Source organism: Geotrypetes seraphini, chromosome 7 (genome assembly GCF_902459505.1).
Source record: "Geotrypetes seraphini chromosome 7, aGeoSer1.1, whole genome shotgun sequence".
NCBI classification, from domain to species: domain Eukaryota; kingdom Metazoa; phylum Chordata; class Amphibia; order Gymnophiona; family Dermophiidae; genus Geotrypetes; species Geotrypetes seraphini.
In genome coordinates this window covers 115,647,032-115,663,331 of record NC_047090.1, presented here as the reverse complement: position 1 = coordinate 115,663,331, position 16,300 = coordinate 115,647,032, and the positions used below count along the sequence as shown (strand labels likewise).

General features: G+C 44.1%; 2 protein-coding genes across 2 annotated transcripts in view; one reads left to right on the top strand and one right to left on the bottom strand.

The window, feature by feature from the left end:
* The window catches only part of RPAP1 (RNA polymerase II associated protein 1), a 207,663-nt gene extending 201,111 nt beyond the window's left edge, over nucleotides 1-6,552 (bottom strand). Inside the window, exon 1 of the mRNA XM_033952096.1 lies at nucleotides 6,449-6,552. The gene's annotated coding sequence lies outside the window, so the exon portion shown is untranslated. The remainder of the gene's footprint in view (nucleotides 1-6,448) is intronic.
* Nucleotides 6,553-10,941: 4,389 nt separating this feature from the next.
* The window catches only part of TYRO3 (TYRO3 protein tyrosine kinase), a 203,089-nt gene continuing 197,730 nt past the window's right edge, over nucleotides 10,942-16,300 (top strand). Inside the window, exon 1 of the mRNA XM_033952099.1 lies at nucleotides 10,942-11,273. Coding sequence (XP_033807990.1) covers nucleotides 11,195-11,273 — 79 coding nt within the window. The 5' untranslated portion in view covers nucleotides 10,942-11,194. The remainder of the gene's footprint in view (nucleotides 11,274-16,300) is intronic.

Here is a 16,300-nt window from a genome sequence, read left to right as displayed (position 1 = left end):
TACGTCAAGCAGTCAAAACTTTGTGTTCCTCTTGCCGTGATGGCTCTAGGATGTTGGGCCTGTCAGTCTCTTGACCAGCACATGTAGTCTGGTGCCTCAACAGTCTTTCTCGGTGCATTCTAAACCTCAGGGTTTCAGGGTTGCCAGATGGCAAAAAAATTTCCGGCCCAGCTCATGGTAAAAAGTAGCCCAAAAGTAGCTCACCTTTTGTCGAAGTAGCCCAAACAACTGCCACTGGAAACGCCTCTAATTTATCAAAGAAATACATCATACAAATACAAACTGTTTATTTATACACTGCACATATCCCAAACAGTCCATAATGTACAAAATGTACAAAACTCAAATACAAAACATTCAAGAAAAACACAATAAAGACAAGAACTTAACGTAAAAGTCCTTCCCAAAATTAGAAGCTCTTCAAACTTCTGCTGGATTCTGAATGGGCTGGATTCTGTATAGGACGCCCAGTCTCAGAAGCCGCCTAAGCGGTTTTAGAGAATCACACATGAACATCCTATATAGAATCATGTCTGTCCTCACGGACAGACGCCTAAGTCTGCCTAAACACCACGATTCTCTAACTGGCATCCATGTCACAGGCACCGGTGAGAAAATTGGGTTGCCGCTGAGCTGATTGCAGCAAGGGAATCTCTCTGCTGTGATCAATTTAGCGGTCGTGGAAGGAAACCGCCCAGTACCTCCTGCTGGAACCCCCAAAGCCCCCCCCCCAATGTCTGCCGGCAGGAGTGTCCTATTCCTCCTGCCACCACTCCCTCCTCCCCCGAGACATCCCCCAGCAGAAGGGATGCCCAGTCCTTCCTGCTGGAACCCCCCCTCCCCCCCAGACATCCCCTAGCAGAAAGGATGCCCTGTCCATTCACTTAGGTCCCAGATTCCCTTTTCTGCTTTTCTTTGGGGGTTTTTTTTAACTGTCTTCCCAGGATCACCTATTTTACATTTTGTCCCCATCTGTCCCCTCCCCCTCCCATCTCTATCCTGAGCTTCTCTCCTCTGGGTTCCTCTCCATTCCCCTGTCTCCATCATCCCTCTGTCAGAATCACCCCTTTTCAAGCAATGTCCCTGTCTCAATTCTCTCTGCCCATCAAGCATTCTTCTCCATGTCTGTCCCTCTCTGTGCTCAGCATTACTTTAATATCCCTCTATTTACACTCAGTCCCCATCTAGATCTCCTCTCCATGTTATGTTCTTCTTAGTGTGTTGGATCTTCAACTCCTGAGCCAGCATCTCTCCTTTACCCCATCGCCTATATCTCTCACTCATTCCTCTCTCTCTCATGCCTGTACCACCTCCCAGTCAGCATCTCTCTCATCCCTTGACCCCCCCCAGCATCTCTCTCATCCCTGCACACCCCAGCAAGCTGTACACCCCCTCCCAGTCAGCATCTCATCTCTGTACCCCCCAGCCAGCATCTCTCTCATCCCTGTACCCCCCCCCCCCAGCCAGCTGTATATCCCCCAGTTAGCATCTCATCCCTGTATTCCCCACCCCCAGCCAGCATCTCTCTCATCCCTGTACACCCCAGCCAGCATCTCATCCCTGTACCCCGCACCCCCAGCCAGCATCTCTCTCATCTCCGTCTCCTTCCAGACAACATTTCTTACACTCTTTCCTAGCTCCCCTGAGCCAGCATTTATCACCCCATCACTCTCTAGCCAGCTTCTACTACCATCTCTCCATGAAGCAATGCCGATTTCACTGGCAACCTGGTACCAGCTATGCAGCTTTCTCTCCAGCCCACGCTGCAGCTAAATACATTACATACTCAGTCTCCCACTTTAGACTGCAAGTGATCTCCCAACGACCAATCAGCAGCCATGCTGTTCCTGCCACAGTGCCGGACCGGTCTTGTCATAAATTAATTTTCAGTGGTTCAGCTGGGGCACAATGGACCAATCACAAACAATCTCAGAGTTCCTAAGATCATTTGTGATTGACCCGTTGTGCTGCAGCAGAACCAATGAAAAAAAATACCTGCCCAAAATAGCCCATTATTGAAATAAAATAACCCAAAAACCTGCCACCCGCCCAAGTCCTTTATTTCCTGCTGAGGGGCTTAAAAAGTAGCCGAATTGGGCAGGAAAACCGCCCAACTGGCAACACTGCTCACTTTGGTACTCCAACAGTTTAGGGTTACCATATGGCTCCAGAAAAAGGAGGACAGATTGAGACATCTGGGTTTTACTTCTACTGAAAGCAATGGAAGTAAGCAGGACAGATAGAGACATCTGGGCTTTACTTTAGTCTCTCTCAGTGTGTTCCAAGCCTCATTCTGGTACTCCAACAGTCTTTCTCAGTGCATTCCAAGCCCCAGATGACATCCAAAATGATTTTTGCTATACTACAGACCTAGCTAAATCAATTTCTCACACCCAAAAACCATACCTTCACCCCATTTTACCATAATACTTAGGGCCCTTTTCAAGATCGAATTCAGAGTTCTGAGACATACATACAAACATACAATCATTGCTCTCTTTATATAATAGGAAAGGATACACAACAGAGCTACCATGTTACCCAGTTCGAGGGTTGAAACATTTTGGCTAGGGTTACCAGACGCTTGGGAAAATCCAGACATGTCCTCTTTTTAGAGGATTGTCTGGGTACCTGGAGGGATTTCCAAAACCCAGCAGAAGTTCCCAAGCTCAGGGCCGCGGCTGGAGTCCCTATGCACATGTGCAGAGGTTGACGCGATTAAATCATATGCATGCACATGATGTCATTGAGTCGACATCTGCACATGCACAGAGGCGTTCCAGACCTCAAGGAAGGAGACAGAAGGTTTGGTTGGGAGCAGGGCTGGAAGCAGAGCTGGAGGCGGAACAGGGAGGAGCTGGAGGCAGAACAAGGCGGGCCTGGTGTCCTCTGTTTTTTTAAGAGGGAATCTGGCAACCCTAATTTTGTCCAGTCCTGCTTTTGAACTTGCATTCCAAAGCAATGTGGTATTTGTAGTCCCTGATTCTACCAATTTAAAGCAGTGCATCAGGATAGGGTTGTCAGAAATCCAGGATTGGTTCAATGGTGGCTGATGCCCCAGATCAGTGGTTCTCAACCCAGTCCTTGGGGCACATACAAAGGAGGCAGTGCATGAAAATGTATCTCATGAATATTCATTGTGGATATCCTGGAACCCAAGTGTCTGGGAGTGCCCCAAGAACTAGATTGAGAAGAATTGTCCTAGGTGAACCATTAACCATGACTCCCCATCCCTAGGTGGTTCAAGGCCCTCAGTAGTCCAGCATCCCCCTTCCTCAGGTATCCAGCAGCATCTCAACTTCCCTCCCTGACCCTCCCACATCCAGCATTTCCCTCTTCTTCCCTTGCCTCTAAAAATTAGTGCAATGCCGCCCTGTGCTCAAAATCTGCCACAACCCTCCCACGCCAATGCAAAGAGGGCATAATATGACATGCTTGTGCTGAAAGATCCCCTGCCTTGCTGCCAGCAACATTAAGGTGCAGTTCACCTGATGCTAGAACCCCTCAAATTCTATTGCCCTAGGCAGACACCTAGTCTGCCTAATGGCAAGGCCAGCCCTGTGCACCAGCCTGAACTCGCCCTCCTGAAACTGAGGAATCTTGACAGCAGCAGAGTCATCCTGGTTTATATTTTGCTGCATGCATGATCTGTAGCAATCTGCAACAAGTAGCACAAGAACAGACTCAACTTGTGGCTGCGTGAGCCTGGTAGCGCTCTAGAAATAATAAATTGTTGTTGTTGTTGGCACTTGCTCTTGCACCCTTTATTAAGCAAGATCAGGGGTAGGCAATTCTGGTCCTCGAGAGCCACAGGCAGGTCAGGTTTTCAGGATATCCACAATGGATATGTATGAGATGGATTTGCATGCACTGCCTCCTTGAGATGCAAATCTATCTCATGCACATTTATTGTGGATATCCTGAAACCTGATCTGCCTGTGGCTTTCGAGGATTGGAACTGCCTACCCCTGAGCTAGATGATGACAGGTTGGATTAGATAAGAGGCCAGGTAGCCGTACAAAGTCCACTTGATAAAACAGACTTTTTGCCACTCTAATCCACAAAAACATAGAAACACTTCAGAAGTGATGCAGCAGAGGATAGGCCCTGCTGGGGCTAGCCTTGAGCAGCTTGTTTACAGCACTTTAGTGTGACCATAAGGCTCCAGAAAAAAGGGGACGGATTGAGACATCCGGGTTTTACTTCCATTGAAAGCAATGGAAGTAAGGAGAACAGATTGAGACATCTTGGTTGCTTTCAATGGAAGTAAAACCTGGATGTCTCAATCCGTCCCCTTTTTTCTGGAGCCATATGGTCACACTAGACTTGGTGCCACTTCAGGGGTTGTATGGAGGGACCGAGGTGGGTTGTCTGGTCAGGACTGCTGCCATTGCTGCTTCGGGGGCTGGAGGGAGGGACAGGAGAGGGGCTTGTGGATTCAGAAACCAAGGTGAGAGGAATTAGGAGTTGAAAGCACTCTCAAAGAGGTGGGCTTTTAACTTGGACTTGAACACTGCCAGCAATGGAGCATGCCGTAGGGATTTGGGCAGTTTGTTCCAGGTATTCGATGCAGCAAGATAGAAGGATCAGAGTCTGGAGTTGGCAGAGGAGGAGAAGGGCATAGATTGAAGGGACTTAGCTGAGCAGAGCTTACTGTGGAGGGGGGGAGAGATAAGTGAAGAGAGATAGTGAGGGGCAGCTGAGTGAATACATTTGTATGTCAGTAAGAGGAGTTTGAATTTGTATTCAGAAACGGATGTGAAGCCAATGAAGCAACTTTAGGAGAGGAGTAATGTGAGTATAGCGGCTCTCATGGAATATGAATCATGCAGCTGAATTGAAGGGGAGAAAGATTTCAGAGCAGAAGACCTGAGAGTAGCGAGTTGCAGTAATCTATGTGCGAGGTGATGAGGGCATGGAGGGAGAGAAAGAAGGACATGCTGAATGGAAGGAGATAGAGGGTAGAATTAGTGAAAGACTGGGGAATAAGAGGAAGGGAAATGAGAAGTGTGGTATGAGAGACAAGAGATAGAAAGCTGTAGGTAGACAGTACAAAAAGGGAACTTGAAGACTACAGAGTAAGAATGAAGAGAGGGAGAAAATAAACTGAAGAACCCAGAGGAAAAAACCAATGTTAGAGATGGATGTAGTAGAGGAGATGAAGAAAACAGGAGAGAGAAAAATTACAAATGAACACAAAACGCTGGTACGAGAGTTAAGAGAAGACAGAGGAAAGCAGAGACTGAGACCAAAAAGATTAGAAAAGTAGCGAAAAGGATTGTATTTTTAATTTTGAATGAAGTACAAAACTCACAATTGAAAGTCTGATATATCATAGGGAAGAGGGTGGGGGCAGTGCAACAAAGGATGGGGTGCAATTATAGTTTGCTATGGTCCTGACTGCACACAGCAGGCAACCGCCTAGGGGAAGGGCGAAGCTAGGGCTGAGCTGGGGCAGAACTGAGGGCGTGGCCAGGTGCATGGCCATGTGTCTTCCTTTTTGTCTTTACAATTTTGGTAACCCTAAATGTATGTATTTAAACATCTCTATCATATCTCCCCCTCTTCCACCTTTCCTCCAAAGTATACATACGAGTATTATTGAGATCTTTAAGTCTGTCCCCTTATGCCTTATGACGAAGACCACCAATCATTTTAGTAGCCTTCCTCTGGACCAACTCCATCCTGTTTATATCTTTTTGAAGGTGTGGCATCTAGAATTGTACACAATATTCTAAATGATGTCTCACCAGAATCTTATACAGGGGCATCAATAACTCCTTTTTCCTACTGGCCTTACTGCTCTCTATGCAACCTAGCATCTTTCTAGCTTTCGCCGTCACCTTTTCAACCTGTTTGGCCACCTTAAGATCATTACATACTATCACACTAAAGTCCCAATCTTCTTTCTAGTTTCTGCAGCCCTTGTATTTCTTAGCATTAAATCTTAGCTGCCAAATTTCAGACCATTCTTCAATTTTCGCTAGGTCCTTTCTCATGTTATTCACACCATCTGGCGTGTCTACTCTATTGCAGATTTTGGTATCATCTTACATGACAGCCCTTCAGCAATATCACATGCAAAAATGTTAAAAAGAACAGCCCCAAGAACCGAACCTTGAGGTACACCACTAGTAACATCCTTTCCTCAGAGCGACCACTACCCTCTGTCACCTTCCACTCAACCGGTTCCTGACCCAGTCAATCACTTTAAGGCCCATACTGAGGTCACTCAATTTATTTAGTAGATGCCTATGTGGAACACTTTCACAGGCTTTGCTAAATCTAAATACATCACATGTAGCAGAGTTCCTCTATCCAATTCTCTGGTTACCCAGTCAAAGAAATTGATTAGATTTGTCTGATAAAACCTGCCTCTAGTGAATCCATTGAATTCCATAAATGTCACTATTTTATGTTTTAAAAGTGTTTATATTCATTTACTTACCACAGAAGCAATCTTCCCTCTAAGCCAGGAAAGCAGATGTGCAAGTTATGATGTATTCTGAGCAGCAGTTGATTTAGGCTGGGCTGGCACATGGTGGGGGAGTGCAAAGACAAGTAATTTTATAAAATTATGCCAAATTATATTCAAAAATTGAGGTTAATTTATTTATATTGAACTGGAAATAAAATATAGAGCTCTACATAAAAAAATATATATATTCATATACATATTAAAACAATATTAAAAAGTAACTTACCCCCTCATATACAAAGCTGCGCTAGCGGCTGCCATGCGGCAAAAGCCACAAAGCCCTTTAAATCCTTATGGGTTTTAGGGCAGTTACTGTGCAATGGCAGTCACTAGCGCAGTTTTGTAAAAGAGGGGGTTAAATAGGAATATTTATTTAAAAATTTATATTCTGCATAAATACTATGTGGTTTACAAAATGACATGCATACATATTAAAAATACTAAAACATGTTTCGACAGAACAAACACAATAAAACATTAACAGTCACATTATTAAAACCTTTATTCAAATTCATCCAACAAGATGGAAAGAGAAATCCCATAAGAACATTTACAGGACGGTAAAGCTTCAGCAGCAAATAGCATTAGCACATGAAAGCATTAACAAATAATTGTGTTTTCAATATTTTCTTAAAATTCAGTCTCCTATCACAAAATCGCAGAATACCAGGCAGCGTATTGCAAAGCCTGGCACCTGCTATAGACAGCATTTTTACCCTAATCTTAACATGAGAGACTAACATGCAGTGATGTGAAAAGTTTTTTGTTTTGTTTTTTATATTCTTTATTCATTTTCAAGATTACATTAAGTGTTAAAAATATTCATTCACATTAACAATAAATTCATCACTTAGAAACCATCATTGATACATTACATAGACTTTTATCCCTTCCCCTTCCCCTTTCCCATCCCTCCCACCCATATATTCCATTATCATATAAAACATATAATAATAATATTCCCCCTCCCTACACCTTAAATTGATAAATATAAGGGAAACCATTTCAATTAATCCTTACAATACTTTGTTAATGGTTTCCACACATCCTGAAATTTCTTAAAATATCCACGTTGTAATGCAATAAACCTTTCCATTTTATAGAATGGCATAAAGAATTCCACCAAAAGTTATAATTTAATCTCCTCCAATCCTTCCAATTTTTAACCCCTTCTCCATTCTGATTTCCCCTATTATTGCAAGATGTCACCCTGCACTACAGCCATAAAATCATTCACCTAGCAATGTTTTTAGTAGGTTGCCAAAGGGCCTCCAGGCCACTAGCCTTTAGTTTGCTAATTACCAAACATGGTTAGGGCAGCCAGCTGAGAAATAGGGAAGCCAGGGACTCAAATCTGACTGATTTTGCTTGAGATCCATTGCCTCAGATACAAAACTTAAAAATAATAAGCCTTCCAGGGACATGAAAAATACCTACTGTACTCGAATGTGACTTGCCTTGAGCCATTACTGAGAAAGATATGATCCAAATCCAAAATCCAATACCAGGTATAATAATATTAAATAACACAAAAACACTACAAATGTCACTCAGGACCTAAAGAGCAATTCCAACATACCATAATAGCAGTAACTTCACAAGTCACATAAGCACCTACCTAGGAAAAGACAGTACCAAAAATACTGCAATGACCACTAAAACATCAATAAACCTATTGGAAAACTAAACAAACCAGATTAAAACAGATCACTCATGTAATCAATGCTAACAGAAAACCATGTCTCCTTCAAACATGCAAAACACAGATCTTCACCCAGTATAGAATAAGTAACCACAATATAAAAATAGAAATAAAAAATAAACTGAATCCCCAAGAAACTAGACTCTTTATACAGTGCAACACAAAAGAAAGAGAAAGCAATGTGTGTCCTGCTGTACTGTGTAAAATATGATAGCAGATTGACATTACAAATTAACAAACAGAAATAAAACAAAAAAATGGAAAATGATACCATTTTATTGGCCTAAATGTATTTTTCAATTAGCTTTCAGAGGCCAAAACCTCCTTCCTCAGGTCAGGACAGTATGCTGCTATTATGGTATCCTGTCCTGACCTGAAGAAGGATGTTTTGGTTTCTAAGGTAAGTCAAAAAGGTATGAAAATTAATCCAGTAAAAAGATAACACCTTACTTATTAATGTTTATTAACACAGCTACCACACTACTTTTTCTTAAACTAAAAATAAAATTATTTTTTTCTACCCTTGTCTGGTTATTTACTTTTTTCAATTGTGTTGGTACCAGTATCTGGTTTCCAGCATCTCCCCTTTCACTTCATCCTTCCATCATCTTCCTCCTCTCTGTCTCCCCCCTCCCCTCCCCCACCCTATCATCTACCCTCTTTTTCCCCTGTTCTATCCAGAATCTGTGTTCTCCACTTCTATACAGCATCTACCCCCTCCTCTCTCCCCTGCCATCCTTATCTTCCTTTTGTCTGTCTACCATCCAGTGTTGGCAAACTCTCTCATCTTTCCCTCACTTCCATACAGCATCTACTATGCCCCTCTCTCCTTTCTATCCAGCATCTCCCCTTTCTCTTCCTCCTTCCATCATCTCCCACCATTTGTCTCTTCCCCACACCACCTTTCTCTTCCCTCTTCCATTTAGTATCTGCTCTTTGTCTTCCCCTTCTATAAAGCATCTGCCTCCTCTCCCTTTCCATCAGTATCTCCTAGTTTCTCCCCCCACTTCAATACAGTATTAGCCCCCTCTCTCTTTCCATCCAATGTCTTCCTGTCTCTCACCTCCTCCCACTTTCATAACATCTCCCTCTTGTCTCTCCCCTCTTCCATCTAGGCCTTTGTCTTCCCCCTCTCTCTCCTCTGCCATAAATATTTTCCTCCTCTCTGTGTCTCTTTCTTTCCATACATCTGCCCCCGCTCTCCCCAGCATCTTCCCTTCCATCATATCCCTTCTCTTTATCACCTTAACATTTGCCCTCTCTCTCTTCTGTTCTATCCATAATCTGTCTTCCCCAATTCTATACAGCATCTGCCCCCTCTCTCTCCTTACATCCATATCTTCCTCCTGTCTCCCATCCAACATTGGCCACCTCTCTTTCTCCACCCCCCCAACTCTATACAGTGCCTGCCATCTCTCACCTTTCCACCCAGTGTTTCTCATCTCCTTCCCCTTTCATCACATCTGCCTCCTGTCTCTTCTTTACCCTGGCTGCAGCTTCTTGTGCCTTCCCCTCCTCCCTCCCATGTTCGCCCCAACCGCTGCTGCTGCTTCTCTAAACAATCAGCAGCAGCGGTAAAACAGCTCACCTCATTCTCCTGGGTCCGCACTCGCAGTCTTAGTCTGCATGGCTGCTGGTCACGCCACTCCAGCGTCTTCTTCTGGTTCCAGGGCAGACTGAGGCTGTGAGTGTGGCCTCACAGGAGAGTAAGGCAAGGTGTTTTGCTGCTGCTGCTGCTGTTGCTGCTCATGTAAAGAAGCAGCAGCAGCGGCCACAATGTTGGTGGAAGGGAGGTGGGGGAAGTGCTGTTTCTGGTGCTTGGCAGTCCTAAATTGTTGTGCAGGGTCTTCAAAAGAGATTCACGACCACACAGCTTAGAGGGAACATTGCACAGAAGTCAGACTTGCTGGCCTGCAGTTCCCTTCTTCTTCCTTACTTATACTTTTGTGGAGAGGGACCACATACACCCTTCTCCAGTCCTCTGGTACTAGTCCCAACTCTAGAAAAACATTGAAAAGGTCAGCCAGTGGAGCCACCAGAACTTCCCTATGTTCCTTCATTACCCTTGGATGTACACCATCCGGCCCCATCGTTTTGTCCACCTTTAGCTAGCTCTTCATGAACACAATCAGGGGCATAGTAAAGGTGAGGGGCGCCCAAGAAGGTGGTGCCCCTCCCTCACCACGTGCACACCCCCTTCCCTTTCATGTCACTTCCTAGGCAGAGGTCCTGGAAGTGACATCAGAGAGAACGCCACAAGGGTACGGGGAAGGCAAAGGGAACATGCAACAATGAGAAGAGCGGGCGAGCAGGTGGGAGGGGGGATGGAGAGGATGAGGGGTGCCACCGTGCCCTTAGGAAGACCATGCCAGGGTGGTCCGCACCCCCCTTACTATGCCACTGAACACAATCCTCTGAAAATCAGTCAGAGTCTACCACACTTCCATCCCGTTTGGTTTTTCTTCTGCTGTCTGCTCCCAGCACATCAGCTTTGAGCACAGAACAGAAATATTTGTTAAGCAATTCAGCCATATCTTTATCAGCTTCTACATATTTCTTCCCTTCACAATGCCACTTTTGCACTTCTTCCTATCATTAATCTATCTTAAAAATGTGCTGTCCCCTGTTCGACTGTGTGGGCTATTTTTTCCCCCCCCCCCCTTCCATTTGTATCTTTGCTTTCCTGACTACTAGACCAGCCTCTCTTAACTTTTCCTGATATTTCTGCCTGTCTTTCCCTTTCTGCCTGCCAAATCGGCCACTGGTCCTGTAATGGAGCGTCTGCGCCTGTCAGCCAGCAGAGGGCAGGCCAGCTCGGGAGCTACAGGGAAAGGAAGGTGGCGCCGTGCCCCTCCCCCAGCGGCCGGGCTCGCGCGCTCTGTGCCTGCGAGGAGCAGCAGCAGCAGCAGCGAGAGGGAATGCGCGCGTGAGGGGGCGGCAGGCGCTCGCGGCTCCGGCGCCGCTGGAGTTGCTCTTGCACCGGGCAGGCGGGATGTGGAGGCGCTGAGGCGGCGATGGGCTCCCGGGCGCTGCTGCTCCTGCTCGGGCTGCTGCTCCTGCTGCTTTTGGATGCCGCGCCGCCGGCCTGGGCAGGTGAGTGAGTCGCCGATCCTAGGACGGGCCAGAGGCAGGGCTGGGGCTCGCTTCTTTTTGATTCATTCCCTTTGTCTGGGCTTGGGAATTAGAATTGTTTGGGAGCAGAGGCTGCTGCCTCCAAAAGGTCAGATGCACAAAAGGATTAGTTCTTCTCTTCCTTCCTCGGTTGTGCATTAGACCGCCAGATTTATAGAGAAACCCCCCCTCCCCCCAAGCAGAGCGCTTTGCTTCTTGACTGGCGATTGATTTGGGGGCTGGATTAGAATCCGCGGTAGATTCAGTTTGAAGCCGATAGGCCGGGTTGCACGAACGGTGTTTGCATCTGGTAGGGCATAGCAGAGAGATTCTTCAGCTCTGGAGCTGACAGCCCGCTGGACATCTGACCGCAAACTCTCGATTAAAATCAATATTCCCCCCCCCCAAAAAAAAAAAAATAAATAAAACCCAATGAATATTTTCCCCAAGGGCCAAGAATTTTTGCTAGGACGTTTTTCTTGGCGTAGAAATGGGATTTCTTGGCATTCCAAAGATGAAATACGTGTATGAGTCAAGAAAGCAGTGACGCCCCCGGAGTGTCGAAGCTCTCCCTTCCTGAGGTGTTTGGCTAATTCACCAGAAATGGATACACTTTCTTTTAAGTTCAAAATTTTTTTATTGAAATTTTGGGGATGATAACAAAGGTCAGAAACCACAAGGAGGAGAGTGTGGCGCAGTGGTTAGAGCTGCAGCCTTAGCCCTCTGAGGTGGTGGGTTCAAACCCTGCACTGCTCCTTGTGACCCTGGGCAAGTCACTTAATCCTCCACTGCCCCAGGTACATTGGATAAGATTGTGAGCCCACATGGACAGATAGAGAAAACGCTTGAAGTACTTGTATGTAAATTGCTTTGAATGTGGTTGTAAAACTACAAAAAGGCAGTATACAAGTCCCAATCCAAATACAGTGAAAATGCATACCACTAAAAGGTGGCTAAGAAAACCCAATTACAATCCACTGTACAATTAGCCCCACGGATGCACTTTCTAACTTCTCAAAGGAACCCAGCAGTCGCCGTTTGTGGAGTACTGATAAGACACAGTGGATATAAAATGTAGAGGTACTTTTTGCTGTACAGAGGCTATACCGTTTTGAACATGGAAACTGTGTCTGTTATTATGCTACTATAGTAAATTGTGGTTTTTAATTTTATTTTCCGGTTATTTGTTATAGGGCAGGTCTAATAACACAGAAGTGGTTAAAAACACCAATTAGTAAAAGTGATAAGCAAATATAAGTTGTAGGTCTGATGGACAGGCTGTGCATTTGTTGGGGTTTTTTTCCCCACTCTGAATGAAAACATTTGTAAAAATGCTACATAGTAGATGATAGAATTTATCCGAGTGGCTATACAAATAGCCGGACCAACTTCATCCACTCAATATAATAAACCCCGGCTATATATCACATCCCCATATTAATAACAGGATGGTTATGAAAGAATATTTTGATACTCAATCCTCAGAGGGAAATTGTACCCGTTGGCTCAAGTGTATGAATACACTGAACCCACTCTTCACGGGATCTCATGGGATCAAAATATATCATATTATGCAAAATATTTATTAAATTTTTCTATATTCAATATGAACTTGTACTTAACTTATAAAGTTCGTTCTTTCTTTTTTTTGAACTTATTTAAAATAGGAGGCGCTCCTATTTTAAATAAGTTCAAAAAAAAGAAAGAACGAACTTTATAAGTTAAGTACAAGTTCATATTGAATATAGAAAAATTTAATAAATATTTTGCATAATATGATATATTTTGATCCCATGAGATCCCGTGAAGAGTGGGTTCAGTGTATTCATACACTTGAGCCAACGGGTACAATTTCCCTCTGAGGATTGAGTATCAAAATATTCTTTCATAACCATCCTGTTATTAATATGGGGATGTGATATATAGCCGGGGTTTATTATATTGAGTGGACATAGTAGATGATGGCAGATAAAGACCCGAATGGTCCATCCAGTCTGCCCAATCTGATTCAATTTAAATTTTCTTCTTAGCTATTTCTGGGCAAGAATCCAAAGCTTTACCCGGTACTGTGCTTGGGTTCCAACTGCCGAAATCTCTTTTAAGACTTACTCCAGCCCATCTACACCCTCCCAGCCATTGAAGCCCTCCCCAGCCCATCCTCCACCAAACAGCCATATACAGACACAGACCGTGCAGTGAACTCGATGTCAATGACATTTTTTTTCCTACTGCTCCCACCCTCTTAAAATACACACACCTCTGTGACATTCTTGGTATCTCTATAATGAGTAGTCAAAGTTGAGGTTTGACATCATTGTGTTACAATTTAGTAGTGGTTTTCAAAAGTCCAAAAATAAAGATTATAATAATGTAGGATGGAAGTTTATTAAACTGTTACCCACATGCATGCAAGCATGCATGCATACCTTTTGACACCCCCCTCCCTCCCGTGTAGCTTGTGCTCCCAACTCGTCTTGCTGCTTGTAGGTCTTAGCCTAAAACAAGTGGTTTTGGAGGACATCAGCTGGTTTGTGTTGCTTGTCTTTATTTAATCTTATTGGTACTTTGCTTAAAAAAAAAAGCAGGCATCTTTATCTTATTCAATCTTACTGTGAAAGAAGATACTTATCACCCTTGGGCAAAAAACAGAAACACAATGGTAATAACCAAAATAAATTCAGGGAACTCTGACATGCTGTTGGGAATGGACTGCTTCCTTTGCACTTCAAAACATTCTTGTAGATTTTTAGGCGTGAATAAATGCATTATGGATTATATATACATGAAACCTGTGCTCAGTATTAAAAAAAAAAAAAAAAATAGAATTGCTTTTGGGAAATCATTTTCATGGTGTCAGCTTATTTATTGTAGTATTTCCTGCTATAGCTTTTAAAAAGTTCCTGCTATATAATGGGCCGCTGAAAAGTTCTCATTTTTTCATTCCATATTTTTCTGACAGAACAAAAGACATGGAAAATCACTAGACCAAAGGGATAGCCCTGCATAGTACTCATTGGTGATACCCTGCCCTCCCTAAGGGTCTCTGACATGAATTAGTAAATTAATGTCCTGATATACTTAAGCTCTTGAAGGTCAGCATGACAGAGCAGATGCTTTTCAGAAATGTTGCAATTTCAGAAGTGCTTCAAAAATGAAATAATTTGGTTGGTAATTAATGCAGACACACTATTACATAAAAACATACTTGTAGTTTTGCTGCATAAGGCTTAGCTGCCACCACAAAGCATCTTGAGTTTTAAGGGTGATTCATTTTTAGGTTGACCCTGAAAACTGAGCTCAACTGGAGAAAGGGGCAATCACTCTTAGAAAATAGTGATTCATTTGTGATCACTTCTTCTCTCTGACTTGGATCTGAAGTCCAAGTTAGGTATTGAGGACAGTATTGTCTTTAACCTGAGACTGGGAACTTCTATAGTGGGGTTGGAAGGGTTAAATGGCCTGTCACTGTGAAAACTTGTTTTCTGTCTGGGTGTTTCAGACTGCCTGGCGCTAAACTTTCTGCAGATTGGCTGAAATGCTAATGCTCTTTTATTGCTAGACCAGGTGCAGTGATTTTCTTTCTAGATGAACCTCGGCACATCTTGTAAAAAACCTTTTTGGGATTACATAAATTCTATATGGCATAATTTGAAAATGTATTTAATTGTATTTATGGTTAAATCATTTTTATTGATAATTTACCGTAAACAAGAAACAACAATGTAGTGTAACAAAATAACAGCAATAATCCACTCACAAAGATTCATATCCAACCCCAAACCCCCTCCTCACCCCCACCCACCCTGGGAGCAGCAGCATAAGAAATATAATTGTATTTATAAATAGAATATCAAAGGAGGCATTTCACTGTTTTAACCCAGAATAAGGCTGCAATTTAATCCTGATACGTTTGTCCATGAATATAGTAGGAAAAATCTAGGTTGTACCGGCGGTATTGTTACTGGGGGAAGGGTGGGAGATAGAGGTAAGTGGCGTGGAATCTTGATACTTTTGGGATTCTGCCAGGTATTTGTGACATGAACTAGAGGTCTGCACGGGAACGGCGATCGCGGGAATCCCGCGGTTCCCGCGAGGGTCCCACGGGAATCCCCCCTAACCCACGGGACTCCCACGGGGACCCCCCTCTGGCCCACAGGACTCCCATGGAGACCCCCCTCTAGCCAACGGGACTCCCACAGGGATGGAAGGCTTTGGAAGCAGGGTTCATCCATATAATATAATGGGCATGTCAGCCTTAGTAAAAGAGAGGGTTTATAAGTTAATTACCTGAACAGGAAACAAAAAAAGGGTTCCACCAAAGAGATTCAACAAGGAAAACAGCAGCGCAAACACAAAAGAAACTGGAATTGATGATCCTGTCAGAAGTAATTGCTGCTTTTTATGGGGACGGGCGGGGATGGAGGTAATTCCTGGTGGGGACGGAGAGGATCCTGGCGGGGACGGGTGGGGATGGAGAGGATCCTGGTGAGGATGGGTGGGATATCTGTGCAACTCTCTAACATGAACTGTGTCCACTGTCAGAAACAGATACTGGGCTTGATGAATCTTTAGTCTAATCCAGTCAAGCAACTCTCATGTTTATATCCTGGAGAAGGCCATAAAATGTACAAAGTATTGGGATATGTCATGTGGAAGGGAGAGAGGTCAGATCTTGGGACTGGGGAGGGATAGAGAACATAAGAATTGCTACTGCTGGGTCAGACCAGTAGTCCATCGTGCCCAGCAGTCCGCTCCCGTGGCGGCCCCTAGGTCAAGGACCTGAGCCCTAACTGAGTCTAGCTTTACCTGCGTACGTTCTGGTCTGGCAGGAACTTGTCTAACTTTGTCTTGAATCACTGAAGGGTGTTTTCTCCTATGACAGTCTCCGAAAGAGCGTTCCAGTTTTCCACCACTCTCTGGGTGAAAAAGAACTTCCTTTCGTTTGTACGGAATCTATCCCTATTAACTTTAGAGAGTGATCATATTTGGGGGGAGGGAAGTTCAGGAGT